The sequence below is a fragment of the Ornithodoros turicata genome, chromosome 2, assembly GCF_037126465.1.
Source record: "Ornithodoros turicata isolate Travis chromosome 2, ASM3712646v1, whole genome shotgun sequence".
In the NCBI taxonomy this organism is placed as follows: domain Eukaryota; kingdom Metazoa; phylum Arthropoda; class Arachnida; order Ixodida; family Argasidae; genus Ornithodoros; species Ornithodoros turicata.
The window spans coordinates 148,870,215-148,886,210 of record NC_088202.1 but is presented as its reverse complement, the minus strand read 5'-3'; the positions used below and the strand labels follow the sequence as shown (position 1 = coordinate 148,886,210).

General features: G+C 45.9%; 1 protein-coding gene across 4 annotated transcripts in view; it reads right to left on the bottom strand.

Annotated features, from left to right (window-relative positions):
* The window catches only part of LOC135386369 (neurexin-4-like), a 42,925-nt gene that overhangs the window by 10,907 nt on the left and 16,022 nt on the right, over positions 1 to 15,996 (bottom strand). For all 4 annotated transcript variants that reach the window (XM_064616232.1, XM_064616231.1, XM_064616233.1 and 1 more), the window contains 11 exons: positions 15,513 to 15,671; positions 13,552 to 13,630; positions 9,699 to 9,836; positions 9,187 to 9,325; positions 8,377 to 8,483; positions 6,868 to 6,993; positions 6,148 to 6,351; positions 5,173 to 5,484; positions 3,054 to 3,224; positions 1,375 to 1,593; positions 98 to 334 (listed from right to left, as the gene is read on the bottom strand). In XM_064616232.1, the coding sequence (XP_064472302.1) occupies positions 98 to 334; positions 1,375 to 1,593; positions 3,054 to 3,224; positions 5,173 to 5,484; positions 6,148 to 6,351; positions 6,868 to 6,993; positions 8,377 to 8,483; positions 9,187 to 9,325; positions 9,699 to 9,836; positions 13,552 to 13,630; positions 15,513 to 15,671 (1,891 nt within the window). The remainder of the gene's footprint in view (positions 1 to 97; positions 335 to 1,374; positions 1,594 to 3,053; positions 3,225 to 5,172; positions 5,485 to 6,147; positions 6,352 to 6,867; positions 6,994 to 8,376; positions 8,484 to 9,186; positions 9,326 to 9,698; positions 9,837 to 13,551; positions 13,631 to 15,512; positions 15,672 to 15,996) is intronic.

The window sequence follows — 15,996 nt, the reverse complement described above, 5'->3', positions numbered from 1 at the left end:
GGATTCGGATTCGGATTCGGATTCGAGAAATTCTGCATTCGTCCCATCTCTCATTAAATTGCTATTTCAAGCAGCATTTCAATAAAAAAAAAGTTACCATCAGCACAGATGGGTCCCTTGAAAGGAGTCCACTGGCAGTCGCACGTGTAATCCGAGTAGCCCTCCATACAGAAGCCTCCATTGAGGCAGGGGGCGCTGGCGCACTTGCCCACACACCCTTCCGAGATGCCATAGAGGCCCTGACGGACGGCGCTGAGGAGGTCTACTACTTTCCCATTGACCATAAGTCCTCGCAAGCAGCCCACAAAGCCCTCCTTGTAGTCTACAGTTGCTCCTGTAATGCAGGCACCAAACTACTATAGTTACGCGTTCAATCGTCTTCCTCGGTATCAGGCTGGCAATGTAACAGCGTGCCATAACAGTGGATGTACAGTGACAGACCGATTTTTCGGACGCGGATTGTTCGTACTCGTTCTATATATTTCGGACTCCCACAGAGGAACTGCGTCCTCCACCGTAGGATTTTTATTACATTTAGATTATTTACATTTTGTATTACATTTTTTACTTTATTTTGATTATTTTACATTTCTATTACATTTCTGTTACAATTTTTCCGGTCAGATCCAAGTCTGAAGGTCCGACTTTCCAGACTAAAATGCTCGAGGACGAGCGCCAGTATGAGTATTTTCGGCACCACATTGGCAACCAGCGTTCTTAGATCTCTCGGTTGACAAAGTAGCGTCGTTTCCGCGTACCGCCACTGAAGCCGCGCAGTAATAGGGTATCGACACTTGTGATACCCATATCGTTCGGATCACTCGTATTGAATCTCGTAGGTTCACTTGTGCATTACTAGCATGATACGGGACATCATACAGGACATTACTAGCATGATACAAGCATGACACAAGCATGATACGGGACATCATACGGGGCACACAGACAACGCCACCTAGATACAGAAGGCCTGCTTATTGCCTCCTCGTCCTCCTTCGCTACGTGGACATATAAAGTCAGAATTCGTCTGCTATTGTGATTCGCCAGAAATGATTGCAGCTAACTTGGAACCTGTAGGACACAAAGTGCTACATACTTTCCAGAAAATCAGTCATGAGAAAGATATGGGACTGTTTTGAGCTTCATTTTAAACTTTTTTCCCATTTAGCGCGCGGGGGCGTTCCATCACTGATCGCAGACGACGACGGTTCGTCTCCACGGCTACGACCGCTGAAAGCTCGCTCGTGATTGGCTACCACCGTCGAAAACACGATCCTGACTGGCTGACTCTTAGTTGTTAAATCGCGTCGACGAGTAAACAGGCTTGCTCTATCTAGGTGGTGTTGACAGAGAGCTCTGAGAATTTCTACAGACCAATGACCAAAGGGCTGGTGAGGTTGAGGGCGTGCGCCCTGCCAGGTTTCTCTCGCACGTTGGCGCTTTGTGCACCGTCTACCAGGATGCGGGCCTCCTTCTTGTTGCGTTCGATGTGCACAATGTGCCATTCGTTGTTGTTGAGCTTGTAAGACGTTTCCACGCTCACTCCGTGTGGACCGCTTGCCGTCTTGTACGACAACTGGATTTGGTCTCCCCCTAAAACATCGACACAGGTCTTACAAAGGGTCTGTACAGAGAATCTGAGAAAAGTGTTTTCAAGCACCCACGCAGACTTTTTAGGGCAATATCTCTGGGCTTAAAACTGAGAAAATACACTGCGTTGTAGCAATGTGACCCTGCATTCTAAGGGACTGTTCTCACATACAGTTCTCCACTTCAGGGTGCTGGAAACCAAGCCTACCTTCTACCTTGAGGTTCTCACTTGCAAGGCAGAGTGCTTTGGCCAGCTTGGCAGCTTGAGTCTCGCGAAACCTCATTGGCGACGTGACACAGCGCCATTTTGTCTCGCGTTGATTCTTGATTCCCATAAGCTACGTTGACGCGCACGCTCAATTGTCAAACGGGAAATTGGATGCCACGTTCAATTCACTGGGACACCAGTGGGACACCGGGACAACACCGTGAAATCAGGAAGCAAGACAACTCCGCAGCTTCCACGATGTCACGGGTAAAACAGCCTCTGGGTCACAAACCAGTGCTAGAAATGAGCACCGAAAAAGTTGATGGGAGCTCCACTCTGACAAGAGCTTTTTTTCGAGTGGCTTCTAGCTCTGTGAGGGGGAAGGAATAGCGGCGTTTTCTAGCGCTGTATGTGAGACCAGACCCTCTTACAGCTAAGAGGGTAAGCGGGAAGCTCATCTCTGCCAGAGACACATTGACGAGCTCTCACGTCAGCTTTGCATCTTCTTCAACTACAACAGGTAGACAATTACACCCCTGTCACACGGCGTTTTCAATGCGGATTGAGTCCGATCCACATCGAGTTTGTCAAGAGCGATCGGTGCGTGATGCTGCCACATGGTCCAACTCAATGCGTATTGAAAAGTTGGCTCGTCGACAGGCAGCGCTAACAGCCCCGAGGCAGTACGCCGGGATTGACAAATATGTCCCTAAAATGTCGAGAATAACTACATCCGCTTCCGGGTTGTGGTGTTTATTAAGCCTTTATGGGGGGCGCGGTGTTGAGATTAAACAAATTAGCAAACGCAGTCGCCCGTCATACCTAGACTAAAACCGTAACCGTGAAATTCCATGAGCTTGCATAGAAACATTTGCAAATTAGCGTAATGTTTTTGCCGACTACTACAAATTCGCTGGGTTCGAGGATGCCAATGACTGTCTCCAATCCATCTCGAGAACTTGAATCCCGTTTAACAAACTGGATCGGGTTAAGCAGGATCGGGGTTCGATCCTACTCCAACGTGCCCATGTAGCAGCGCCGGACCCACATTGATCTCTATGAGCGTTGGCTCAACGTGGATCAAAAGCTAGCCTCGGCCCGATAACTCACCATCGTGCTATCTGATTTAAGCGTCAGGCATAAATGGAAGCGACTGATCCAAATAAAAGTGCATTGTTTAATTTTTAAAATTCTCTCTTTAAGAATGTACTCCCCCACCATGTTTTACACTCCGTTTGAGAAAGAAAAATCTCACCACTAAGCAAAACTTTGATGTGGTCTGCAGGCCCCCGGGCGTGTACCAGAACGCCGTTCTCAATGGTGGTCTTGAACTGGAAGTAGATGTCTCCCGTGTGCCGCAGGTCATAGTCGTAGATGTCCATTGTGGCATCCGCATAACGAAATGTCACCACATGGTCAAAAAGTGCTGGTGATAAAACAGAGAAGAGTAACATCAAAAATGGATAAGACTTTTCGCGGGACTGTTCAAATCGCGAAGCAACTGATCAAAATTATATCGCAAAGTTGATATTTGTAAATCACATAACAGTAATTGCCGTACTAGACCCTGATGTTTTCCCGAATTTGCACCCCGAATTTAAGGTTGCCTCTTTAGGGTTAAACCCGATTTCTACCTGCAAAACTGCACCGAGGCTAGGCACCTCAAGGCATCGACATACTAGTTTCTCACAAAATATGCGACTGCCCCTTACTTCTGGCACTCTGGATACATGGTACAGTGAACGTTTATTCTACAATAATGCCCGATTTCTCCCCGAACTCAGTCTGATGGTAATTTTTTTGCCCGAAATTGCATGAATTTTTTACATCAATTTAATGACCCGATTTCTACCCCCCGAATTTGGAAAAATATAAAACCCGAAAAAGTCAGGCCCTACGTATAACCCGTATTATAGGTCAATCCTGTGTACAAGGCGACCGCATTTTCTGAAGGGAAAACTATAAGGTATGCTGCATGCAATGATTAAGAAACAGTGAATGTGGAACGATTTATGGTATAAAGAAATCGCCAAACGTAAAACGAAAATGTGTGTCCATCAGTCTGGTTCCTGGTTCAGCATCAACAGCTCATCATAATTCATCCATAATTAATGCCCTTATAGGGATACCACCTCAAATTGCGGCCTTCAAATTCCATGCTTTTTCCAGCTTTTCACTGACTATTTCTAGTGAATTCCCTGACCAAAACAACGGAACTTGGTGCCCGCTGCGTACAGTGTTTCTTGATGCGGTGCTGCTACAGTGTTTCGGCACAGATCCCTCATAGAACAGATCATTTATTGAGTACTAGTGAGGCTGCCCTACTTTTCTGCCTCTGCTCTCTTTAGCTTTCCGTGAGGCCGCAGGATTGGATATGTCTTGCGGAACCTGCTCTGTCCCCAGAATCGTCCGTTCTTCGCGGAATATTCGATGATACAGAATTACTAGAGCTGCGCGAGTATTATAAACTTGGAATTCGTATCGAATATGCAATGCCATTCCAACAGTTTTCACAGCTCTTGAATATTTTGGAAAATAACTTAAGACTGTCTCCTACTTCGATGCGGAGACGAAAACGAAAGTGCTTCTCACGTGAGGACTTGTAACAGCATCACGTTAAGCGAAGTGGTACCTTAGTAGTAGTGCAGGTTTGCAACACCATGCAGATTTGAATTACCATTCCACTCATTGCGGGCTTGAACTGCCATAGACCTTTCAACACAGTCCTCATTTTGTCATAGACAGTGTTATTACTTAGTTTAAAAGCTGTTTTCCTTTTTCATTTGTGATATGTATAACAAGCATGACAAACCCTATTCTTACCTGTATCTTATAATACCAGAAATTTTACACCCGACTGGAATGCTGATGTTTTCCACCCAATTTTTACCCCCCGAATTTGGCAAAAAATATTTCACAAAAAACCTCAGACCCTACTTATAAGACATGTCCAGTTTCTCGGACCTATACCTATACCTATACCTTGACCTATAATCCAGTACAAGGTATATTATATCGCGTTATTTACAGGGATGGCGTACTTCGGTGTAGAAGATGTACACTGTTCTGTCACTCGACACATCTGACTAATTTTTCAACAACACCGGGGACCGGATACCCAGAGACATGTAGCGGTAATAACATTAGAACCAAAAATGAATTTGCAATTTGGAAAGCATCATTTTTGGCAAGTACAAGTCAAGACCGTACATGTCAACGTATCATCTCTATCAACTCTTCAAAAAAATTTGTTGTTAATTTATTAATTGTTTTATAGCGTGAACACTCAGAAAAATGCACCAAGTGACACCAACAGTACAGCTCTAATCTCCCTGTGTAGCAGCTCCAGTGTGAACCAGCACAAAAACACTTACAGTCACCCTCGCACTGCAATGCTCCGAGGGTGTAACGAGCCCGCTTGGAATCTGCTATAGAGCCAGTGTCCCCGAAGCGTAGTTGCCGCACGGGGAGGTAGTCTCGATTAGTGAGTTCCCCTCCATCGCTGAGCCACTCTTCCAGGCCTGCGTCGCAGTTGCACCAACGATTCGTGTCCTTGCACGTCCCGTAGAGGCCGCAGCGACACTTGCGCGAACCCGGGATGGACCCGCCCCAGTAGTCCATCCGCTGGTTACTACGACTGACCCACCAGCCATACGGGGTGAACTTGTCCGTTCCTATGTCTTGGACTGAAAACAGTTTTATGAACACCACTGAGACTAGAAAACTCACTACAGTCGCGGACCAATATTTTGGACCCCAAGAATTCGGTCTTGCCAATTTTTTCGGACAACACTCTCAGCACCGTCAAACTCCCTATAGAGCCAATATATTTTTGCTTCCAGTATTTTGGACTGTGCTTCGGACGGAATGCCTGGTTCTCCAGGCATGGCTATTTTTTTTCGGACTTTTTGTCCTCTAAGAGCCAAAACAGACACACTACAGTGCATTTCGGAACTCAATATTTCGGACCGCGCCACAAAGGGAAGCTCTAGGAAACAGCACACGCATAGAAGGCTCAGCTCAATTGCGTATGCGTTGCCTCTCCGTTGACAGTTATTTCAAGGCAGTACGAGTGCTCGAACAATGTTTTTTTTTGGAAACACTGCATATTTAAGCTTCGTCTAAAAAATTTGGACAGCTCGATAATGTCCAAAAAATCGGTCGGCAACTGTAATACCGTAAACAACAGGAATTAGTCGAGGCAGGCTAGATTTACGGAAAAACACGAGCACGAACTCAGGAAAGAGGTGCTGATGCCAGGAATGAAACCTGGACCCTCCTGGCCTCGGGTCACGGATGTTACGGTTACACTAACAAAGCCCCAAAATGTGCCTATAAAGGGTTCTCACTGCCTGCGTCGAAGAGCCGGGCGTTGAAACATTCGTAGATGAGCCGCTGCCGGCAGGAGCTGGAGCGATTCACCAACTGGACCATCTGCTCCAGCGGGGCATTGTACACAACGTCCCTGATGAAACTGCCTGGGTCACGGAATCCCTTCACATCCGTGGCATGCTCATTCTGGTGATGCACCAGAGTCTCTGTGCGGTTGTTTGCTGAAATTTCATCCGCAACATCTTGGTATCGCGCAGTTCAAACAACAAATAGCAACTTCCTTATTGAATAGATCAAAAGATTTCAGGGAGCTAGACTGTTGTTGTTTAGGTCCTTCACAGATTTTCAGGAGTAAATTGGGAACTACGTATGGTTACAGTCAAACCTCGATGTAACAAAACGCTATACAACAAAATAATTTGCGTTCCTTGCCGCAATTGGCTGCCACATTTTGTCAGGCTCGATACAACGAAATATTTGGTGCAACGAGATAAATCTTGTCCCCCATTAAATTCCGTTATATCGAGGCTCCGCTGAATTGGTAAAAAAGAAGCTAAAACGTGCGTTTCAGTTGTTGAACTTGGTTCTGTTCTACCACAATAGGACTTGTAGAGAATGGGTCTTGTTGGCTACAATGTAATTTCTCTTTTCGCTGCTCCCACATCACTTAGTGTTTATCCGCTAGCATTTCAATACATTGCTGTACATATGTCTACGCATGTTACGAAGATGCTTACGATAGAAAATGCACTCGACAGGAAAAGGTGCCAGAGGTCCGCTCCCATCCACGTCAACCATGATGCTGGCAGTGGATTCCTTGGGGTTCTGCATCCTGTATTCTTCGCACGCCAACGGGTGTCTGGCTGAAGAAGACAATGCTTACTCGATACACGCTAGTGAAGGTCGGCCAGCTACAGCAACGTAGAGGTCAGTGTGTGCAAAACAAAACGCATATTATTTGTCCCAAAGATTGCGTAGTCCGGATCTTTCCTCCCTCTGTTCCGCTGCTGGACAGGAGAGGGCGCAGACGGTCGTGGAAGAGGACCAGAAAGAGGAGGCACCTCAACGTGGAGGAGATTCCACGTTAAGTGGTGTCTTTCCAAAAAATTATTGCGCACTACTGTACAATTAGGGCCTCCCTTTTTGGGTTAAATGCCGATTCTGCCAGATTTTTCCCTCCCGAATCAGTTTTGGACCAGTTCGGTTTAAACCAGATTTCTCCCCGAATTCTGATCACGTATTACATTGTATCATGTATCACATCACACCATTTAGTAGCAATCTATATGCAGACATCTGATGGAAATACAATCCGAGGGCAACAATAAACTATCGTCATTACAAAACATCACGCGGCATTTGTGACTGCAAATCACGAGGGATGCGTATTTGACCAATACGCGCGCCTCTAGCTACTGGTCGCTCGATAGACAGAAAGAAAAAATGTAACCCGATAACACCCGCTCGTATAAACAGCAGCCGATTTCCCCTCCTCCCTGCATCTGGGAAAGACATTTTCGCCCCAAAAGGTCAGACCTCGTGTAGTGAGCATTCTTACTTGTACAAAGTCACGTACTCAGGTTAATTAGACAAGCACAGATATCCTATGGCTACACATGACCGTTTTTTTATTGATTTTTTAACAGAAGACCATTATTACTGGATTCTGAAGAAGCTTGACTTGTGTTCTTTAAGTGGTCGCAGAGATATTCATGATGTGTTGTTTTTACACAAAATTTTAAACAGTTCTATTGATTGTCCAGACTTACTTTCATCTGTATCTTTTTGCGTACCCTCTCGCCAACGAAGGAATGCTAACTTGTTTTACGTTGCTCGTGTGTTATTGTCTTCACCCGTGATCAGCAGTGAATTAATGTTTAATACTATAGTATCTAATAAGATTGATATGTTCATGAACACGAATTTTTATCATATTGTTCGAAGTGCTTTTCTCTAACAGTGTTCTGCCTTTTTCCCTGCATGTGTCCCTTTTGTTTCCCTGATCCCTTGTTTTTCCCTGATCCCTTTTTCCCTGTATGTATACCATCACAAGGCGCTTTAATGGGATGTTAATGGGTACAATAAAACCAAATCAAATCAAATGACTCTCCATGGCTGACTGTCGTGTGGAGCACCGCATCTATTAGTGCCTTACTCAGCCTAGACGGTGTCGGCTGCGTAAGCTTTGAAGCGGCTGATAAATGCTTTCCGGAAAATGCAGACTCAGAGAGTCGAGAGCCACTCACACAGATGGCACACTGCTCCGGTGTAACCGGTGCCTGCGCAGTTGCAGAAGAATTCCGTGGCAGTCTGTCCGCAGCTCCCTCCGTGCTCGCAAGGGTTTGGCGTACACCTGAGGAGGAGGATTGTATACACAAAAGAACAATGCACAATGACTAGACTGTAGACAAAGGGCTAATTTCACAAAAATATTCACACATACTGCAGGAAATATGCATATATACCTGAATATATCTGAATTCTGCATATTCTGAATCTGCAGATACAGAATATGCATATTCTGTAAATATGCATATCTCTGAACTCTACATAATCTGAATATGCAGATTATTTGATTGCAGATTAGATTATTGTCATAGTCTGAATCTGCAGATACAGAATATATACAGAATTTACAGAATATTTATTTACACGCATTTATATTTATTTATGCATTTACAGAATATGCATATTTACAGAATATTTACGGAATATGCATATGTGACGTAACGACTAAGAGACCGAACTCACGCTCGCCCATAGGCGGCGACATTGCTTGGCGACAACAGACATTGCTCGGGACGGATGTTCCTGCGTTCATCGCACATATTCCGTAAATATGGATATTTACAGAAATATGCACATTTACTGCATATTTCTGCAGGAAATATGCAGTAACGGCTGGCATGTGCAACAAGAGAGGCTCATGACCACCATAGAGCTCGATCTCAGAGAGTCGCACGCACACATCCAGACGATCATTCGCTGTAGCATTTAAAATTTAAATTAAAAAAAAACAACAACAAGTACGGACTTTGGGAAAATGAGAGGCTCACCTATCAACCATTTGGCACGCGTCGAAGACGATGTTGCCCTCATATCGGTCCGGTGGAACATTGAGAACGTTAATGTAGTGACCCTCGATGTACAGGAATCTCATGCAACCAATAAATCCCCGCATTCCTTGCACACCACCTGCGTTGAAGAGGTCGTACTGTCAACACATCCTGGTTTTGTGACTCCAGTCCTCTTTGGCGCCAAAGAGTTAGTGACACGCAAACGCCTCTACAAGTATCTCGCGAGAAAAAGTAAGTAATGAATGCAGATGGCTTTCAATAATCCAACAGGGGAAAATGATTCTGATTACGGCTTTAGCGACACGAAAACGGTTCTACGGGCAACCTTGGGTTTTGGATAAATGCGTGAAAGATTTTACGCGCATTTCAGGCAAATCTAAAGTGAGAAAGATCTTGCGAGCTTTTTCGGGTTGCAGATAAATCTAAAGTGAGATTCTCTAGCTTCTCAAGCTAAGCTTCGTTCAGAATAAGAGCGAGAATCAAGGACGCACCTCCTACGAGGTATTCGCTGCCAGTCTCGAGCGAGAACAACCTGGTGGTGATGCTGGGATGGCCGTCGACGTGGAGCTCAATCCGGTTCTTCTGGAGCACGAGCGTCGTCTGGTGCCACCGGCCATCATTCAGGCGCTCTGGAAAGACAAGTTCAATTTGGCGTGGTGCCCGCTATGACTGACCTCACGTGCCACTCCAAATCAAGTGCTGCAAACATAGGGTTCTCCGTTTTCGAGTTTGATGTTTTTTGAAATTCGGAGGGTGAGGGGGGGGGAATCGGGTGCTATCTACACACGAGGATTCGGGGAGAAATCGGGGCGCTACGATCTCTGTTCGACGTGTCGTTGGGGAATTTTCGGGTGAAACGAAATGTACATGAAGCAAGCCACTGCTGTGACACTGGGACGAGAAAAAAGAACCTTTATACAGTAGACTTCCGTTAATACGACTTCCGATAATTCGATTTTCCGCTTAATTCGATCGAATTCGAAGGTCCCGTCAAATGCCCGTATGCCTCTATTGATAAAAAAGTTCGTTATTTCGAACGTGAAATCAGTGCACATCGTGTAATTCGCTCGATGCGTCCGCGAACCAGGCATCCGCGTCGCCCGCACCGCACATACAAGATAAAGTTCGCCCTAAAGTTCAGGTGGCAGATCGGCAGACGACGATTGAACAGTACCGATCCGTTCCGATAACCGCGAGTTTTTATGCACCGAACGCTATCGTATTTGCGTACGTAAGCGATAGCGTTTGTGGTTCTGCGCACGCGCAAAACATAGAGCTTCACGCATTGTGCGGAACCACCACGCATCTCTTGCGTACGCAAAGCCAATGGCGTACGATGCACTAAAACTCAATTCATTTGGTGGTGGTGGGTGGTGGTTCGTGCCGGGCGAGGAGGAAACGTCTCTTTCTCGTTTTTGCTTTCCGTTTATTGTTCTACGTTTCACCGGGCTTTCGTTCGGAAACTGTTCGTGCAACAAGAGTCCGATACACAACATGAGCTCGACGAGTTTCGAATTTCGATGACTTCGTGGAAGTGGACATCGTCGTCGTCAGACGTGTCCTGCCCGGGCAAGATGGCGGAAGCGAAACTGAAGACGATGTCGCCGAGCACATTCAGTGGGTGGGTGCGTGCACGCACGCACACTGCGAGCTTTCCGCGAAATTGTCTACAGTTTCGCTTCCGCCATCTTGCGCGGGCAGGACACGCCTGGCACCGATGTTGTAGCGCGCGAGAGAGCGCTCTATGTGCAATGTGTCGAGATGCGCGTTTCAAACGTGAGCGACAGCAGAGGAATGCACAAAGGTGACGTTGACCTCTACAATTTTTCTGCCTATTCTTTAATTCGACCTTCGGATAATTCGATCAAATTTCGCGTTCCTGTCAGGGTCGAATTAACGGAAGTTTACTGTATTTCCGCTTGGAACTGGGGCAGTTAATGACCGCGGTATTCAAACAATTGCCGGAGCTCCACAAAAGCTCGTATTTGACCCCTGCAGGAGAGGATTATAAAAGGAGGACAAATATACGTTGTCACAAATAGCTCCCTTTGCTGATATGATGATTTACTTTTCCGACGGTTTACCTAGGACGACAAGTTGAAGGACCGCGAGGATTTCGGATAGATATCGGGTTTAACCCGAATTCTTGAAAATTTGTTCGGGGGGGAACTATCGTGCAAAAATCGGGTTTAACCCGAAAACGAAGGATCCTATGTAAACGGTGCCAAAGAACAAAAACCCAGCGGCATTCCCATCAGTTGCCTCCTTTCACCAGATGCTTTCTTTGACAAGGTTCAGTCTGTTGACTATTGTTGGGCAAGTACGGCCGTTGCTAGGTCAACAATGCCATCTCTCGCGGTTATCGACCGATTCATACGATGGCCAGAAGCAAAAACTAGTCCCCGATATTACTACCAGCACAGTTGCTGCTGCGTTCATTTGCATGTAAGCTGCTGGTTTCAGAGTTCCATTGACCATGTGATGTCAAACAGCACGATAGAAAGATGATTTCGTGGCCATTTCGAAACTGCAATCGTGACCCATAGCCGAGAAGCTTATACAAAAAAAAAAAAAAAACGAAACTCTCTGGCTTTGTGCACCCGTCACAGGTGGTCTCGTGCGGGCCGGGCTACCTACTTAGTTTCGGTCTTTCGGTACATACTTCAGTCATCCGCTTTCTCGATTTTGTCCTAAAGCGCTCGCAACCGGTAGAACATAACCTACAGAAAAGTGCGTGCGAAGAATACAGGTGTGTTGGTGGAGTGCTCTTCCACGAAGGAGTGCCGAATCACTCGAAGGAAAATATTGTTTTTTTTAATTACCGGGGTGTCTACTAAAGGTTTTTCCAGGTTTGTACCGACTCTTTCGAGCGAATTCCCTGACAAAAACAAAAGGGAACTTGGTGCCTGTTGGTATGTTTTCATACAGATGCCTAATAAAACGGATCATTTATTGAGAACTTAGTAAGTAAACGGATTAGTAAGACTGCCCCCACTCTTCTGCCTCGGAGCTTGTCGTATTGGCGAACTGCTAATCGCGGCTCAACCACTCATCAGCTCTCGCGATTCACTGTGCATCAAGGCGTCATTTTTCTGCAATTTTCCCCCGATTTCAGCTGCCTTTTTTGGCCAAATTCCCTGACAATCCCCTGACTTTTCCAGTCGCATCAAAATTCCCCGATAATTCCCTGTTTTCCAGGTTTTCCAGGTTGGCAGACACCCTGGTTATCTATGCCACATGGGGATGAGAAACATCATACGGTATGGATTGATGTTCGTACTGTTACTTCAACAAGTTTTTAGTGAGGAGTCTCCATTTAACGTCCACCTGGGGAGTTTCTGGCTCTGACGGAACGGCACCAATGTTCCTGACGGGACAGACTATGTTAGCTGCCTCAGAGCTATATTTAACAGACTCGAGCTAGCATCACGTCGCCCTAGCTCAACCGCAAAAGTCTACATCAGTATTTCACACTGTCCATAAATGGCAAACGAGATCGAGTCTCCACAGAGGCAAGCCTACATCGAGTATGCGAATATATTCCAAAAGCAAGGAATCATAATGCAGGAAGGAAAAAAATAGCACCGACTTAATGTAACAAAGAAAACAATGTAATCGGACGTCGGATTAAATCGTTTTCTTCGTTATATTAAGTTGGTGCTATTTTTTCCTTCCTACATTGAGTACTATGCGGTTCGCAACATCCGAGTCAACTCTACAGCAGCTGAACCTGTCCTTCACCATCCCCTTAGAAAGCCGTGTCTCGCAGTAAGATGCTCCGCAGACGCTCGTGAGCTTTGTCGACTACCGTAGCAGAAGTCACGTTTATGCCGTCACGTGCTGACTGTGTGTACGAGCCGTGGTCGGCACGGGTGGCAGTCAATCAACCGTTCTACGACTGACCGTTCAACGTGAATTTCGTTCCCAGATTCCTTTTCGGCCATAGTGAACGAGGCAAGCTTTGAAAGTTCTTTCAGGCATCTCCACCAAGAATGTGGAAAGGTTCAAACACACAGAGGATTGCCCTTTGACCCCAGGGTCGTGTTCAAGAATAAAACAATGCCTGCATGTACACTGAGTCATGTCATGTCGTGTACACTGAGTCTGAGTCATCAATACATGTTCTGGCGCAATAGAGTGCATTGGGACATTAACTACGAAGCTTTCTGGAAGAGAAAGTCTGCATTTTCAAGTTGGATCTACTACGGCAAATTTCACGTACGCATTTACTTTCTCCTTTTCGGTCATCGTGGCCATAGCAGACACTTTGAAAAGCATGCGGAGGAACACATTGGCTCTGTAAAGCTTTGCCCTCAAAAATAATGATAGAGAAAGAAAACTTACCATCAAAAGGACTTATTGTAACAACGGGAGTGTCCTTGCCCTCGACTTCGATCTTAAGTATTCCATCGTCCAAGAACAGCTGCAAAGATACAGTGGTCACAATCTCTCCGTATACCATATCTACAAACTCTGCAAGTAATGAGATGGAAAATATGCGCTATCCCTCTCAGACGGGCCTTAAAAGGGGCAATAGACGGGTATACGAGGCGCACTTTTTTTTTATGCATCGCGATACGTTGCCGACGGTGAACGTTTTCAAGAACTTGTCGCAAAAAATAAATAATGTATCCAGACCGACCGAATATTCGTCTTTCGCCCTCATGCCCCACCCTGCGATGCCCTGGCGACAATAACGACGCGCATCATCAGCCATTTAGAATGCGGGACGCTTGTACACTAATTTTGTTGTAATATCGAGAAGTGAGGTCAAATCTAAACATATTCCCACATGTCAAATCCAAGATAGTCACTTCAAACCGTACCAAAAACCCTCTATATTCTATTTCACGTGCCACGTCTCAGTAGGGTCCGTCACTGGCTGGGAGAGCGAAATCTCTCCCACCTCCAGCACCTAGAATTTGGCGCTGCTATACGTTGGAACCCGAGTGAAATACATTTAGTGGGCTGCTTCTCAACCCCTTTAAGTGCATACGGTCATTAACTTCTTGCCAGATGCTAGCGGTGCTTGTGACAAAACTGTGATGTAAGGGCAACAGAGTTCCCACCGAGACAGTTTACGGCGTTCCCTCAAAACAGCCAAAGCTCTGTCACCAAATGCCGTGAACAGGATGGCGCAGATTTCGTACAATTCGAAATGAAACGTCTTCACCAGACGTAATGTTCCGTCAACTTGTTTTGCGTTCGACACCTGAAATTTTTCCGATATATTTTGGACGTTGCTTCTCATTCTATCTTGTATGTTCCATTCGTAGCGAGACCCTCGAACAATAAGCATCCAAAGCAAATCTCCTTGGCCATTGCGTTTCTCAAATTGAATACCAACCAAATGTTGTTTCTGAGTACTCATAGCGAGAACAAATGTGACTCCACAAACCCCGTTCAAAATCAACAAATAGTACAATATGTTTATTGCTGTAGACATCATCGGCAAAACGCCTTCGCGGATATTGTCTGGCGGCCTCCCGTGGTTCAAGCCCGTATTTCAGTTACGGCCTTCTGGTAAGTCTTAAAGGCGCCATGAAATGATTTGTGCAAATTCCGAGTACTCTGCCGGAAACAGTTCTCACAATCCCTTACTATCATAAATACAAACTTTTAACCGTAAATAGCAGGGTGTGACCACCGGATACATCTCTTTGAAGCGGGCTTATGTCATCAACGTCCAGTCCCCTAAGCAAATTGTAGACGACCGGGAGCACGCACGCCACGGGACCACATGGGTGCGCGATTTTGGTTTGGACAACAAACGACGCTGTCATATATCTGCCGTCAAAATCGGTAGAAACACGGTGAAACGTAAAAATTGTCGGTGACGGAGGGAAAGATTATGCAACACACCCAGGGTCTGGGAACCGTTCCGTACGCAGCAGCTCCCAAAATGCCACCAACAGAGACATTTTCTGACAAAAAAGCTCCGAGAGGAAAACATGCTCCGGTAACCACGCCAACATTCAACGGCTACAACAGACTTCCGGTAGTCTTTTGTCTGCGTTCTCTTTCTTTGCTTTCGTGGAGAGGAGGGAAGAGGTCACGTGACGGAGCACGATAGCCCTTTTTCATGCACCCTCCACAAGCTGGGGCGCGAAGAGCGCGCTCGCGTACGAAACTCGGAGTACGAGCTTAATCGCTTAACGGTAGGAGTGCCAAACACTCGCGCTCCGGAGCAGCCACTTAACGCGTCCAGTGGCTACGTGAAGGGATCAACGAAAACCTGCTCTAGCTTCAATGGGGATGCTATATGTTGCTTGTCTGTAGGTGAGACATGAGAAACAGTGTCCTACCTTAACATATCCATCAACAGAAAACTTGTTGTAGAGTAGGAGCCCCCTGAGGCTGAAGGTTCGGAAATCGAGACTGCAGTTCATCTGGCGTTGCATGTAGCCATTCACCTTCATTACTGAGTCAGGTGTCACAAATGTCACGGGAATCACTTGTTCAAACTGCAATGAGACAAATTGTACCATTAAATAGGGCACATTAAAATAATCAACGTCAAAGTAGCGTCTACGACGCGCAAAAACGGGTACGGGAAAAGGCTCGCAAAATTGTCAATTTTTCAATTTGTTGGAGAACACCACCGTTCAACTCCCCACTAAACCAATGTATTTTGGACGACTGCTTCGATCGAGACTATTGTACACGTTTCAGTTTGACACTGCTCGTTGTTCCGTGGTGTATTGTCCCCCAGTAATGACAAACAAGTTTTTGCTTCGACGATATTATGCAGGTTGAAAACAACTATAGCTGGTATTGAGTCATCCTCCT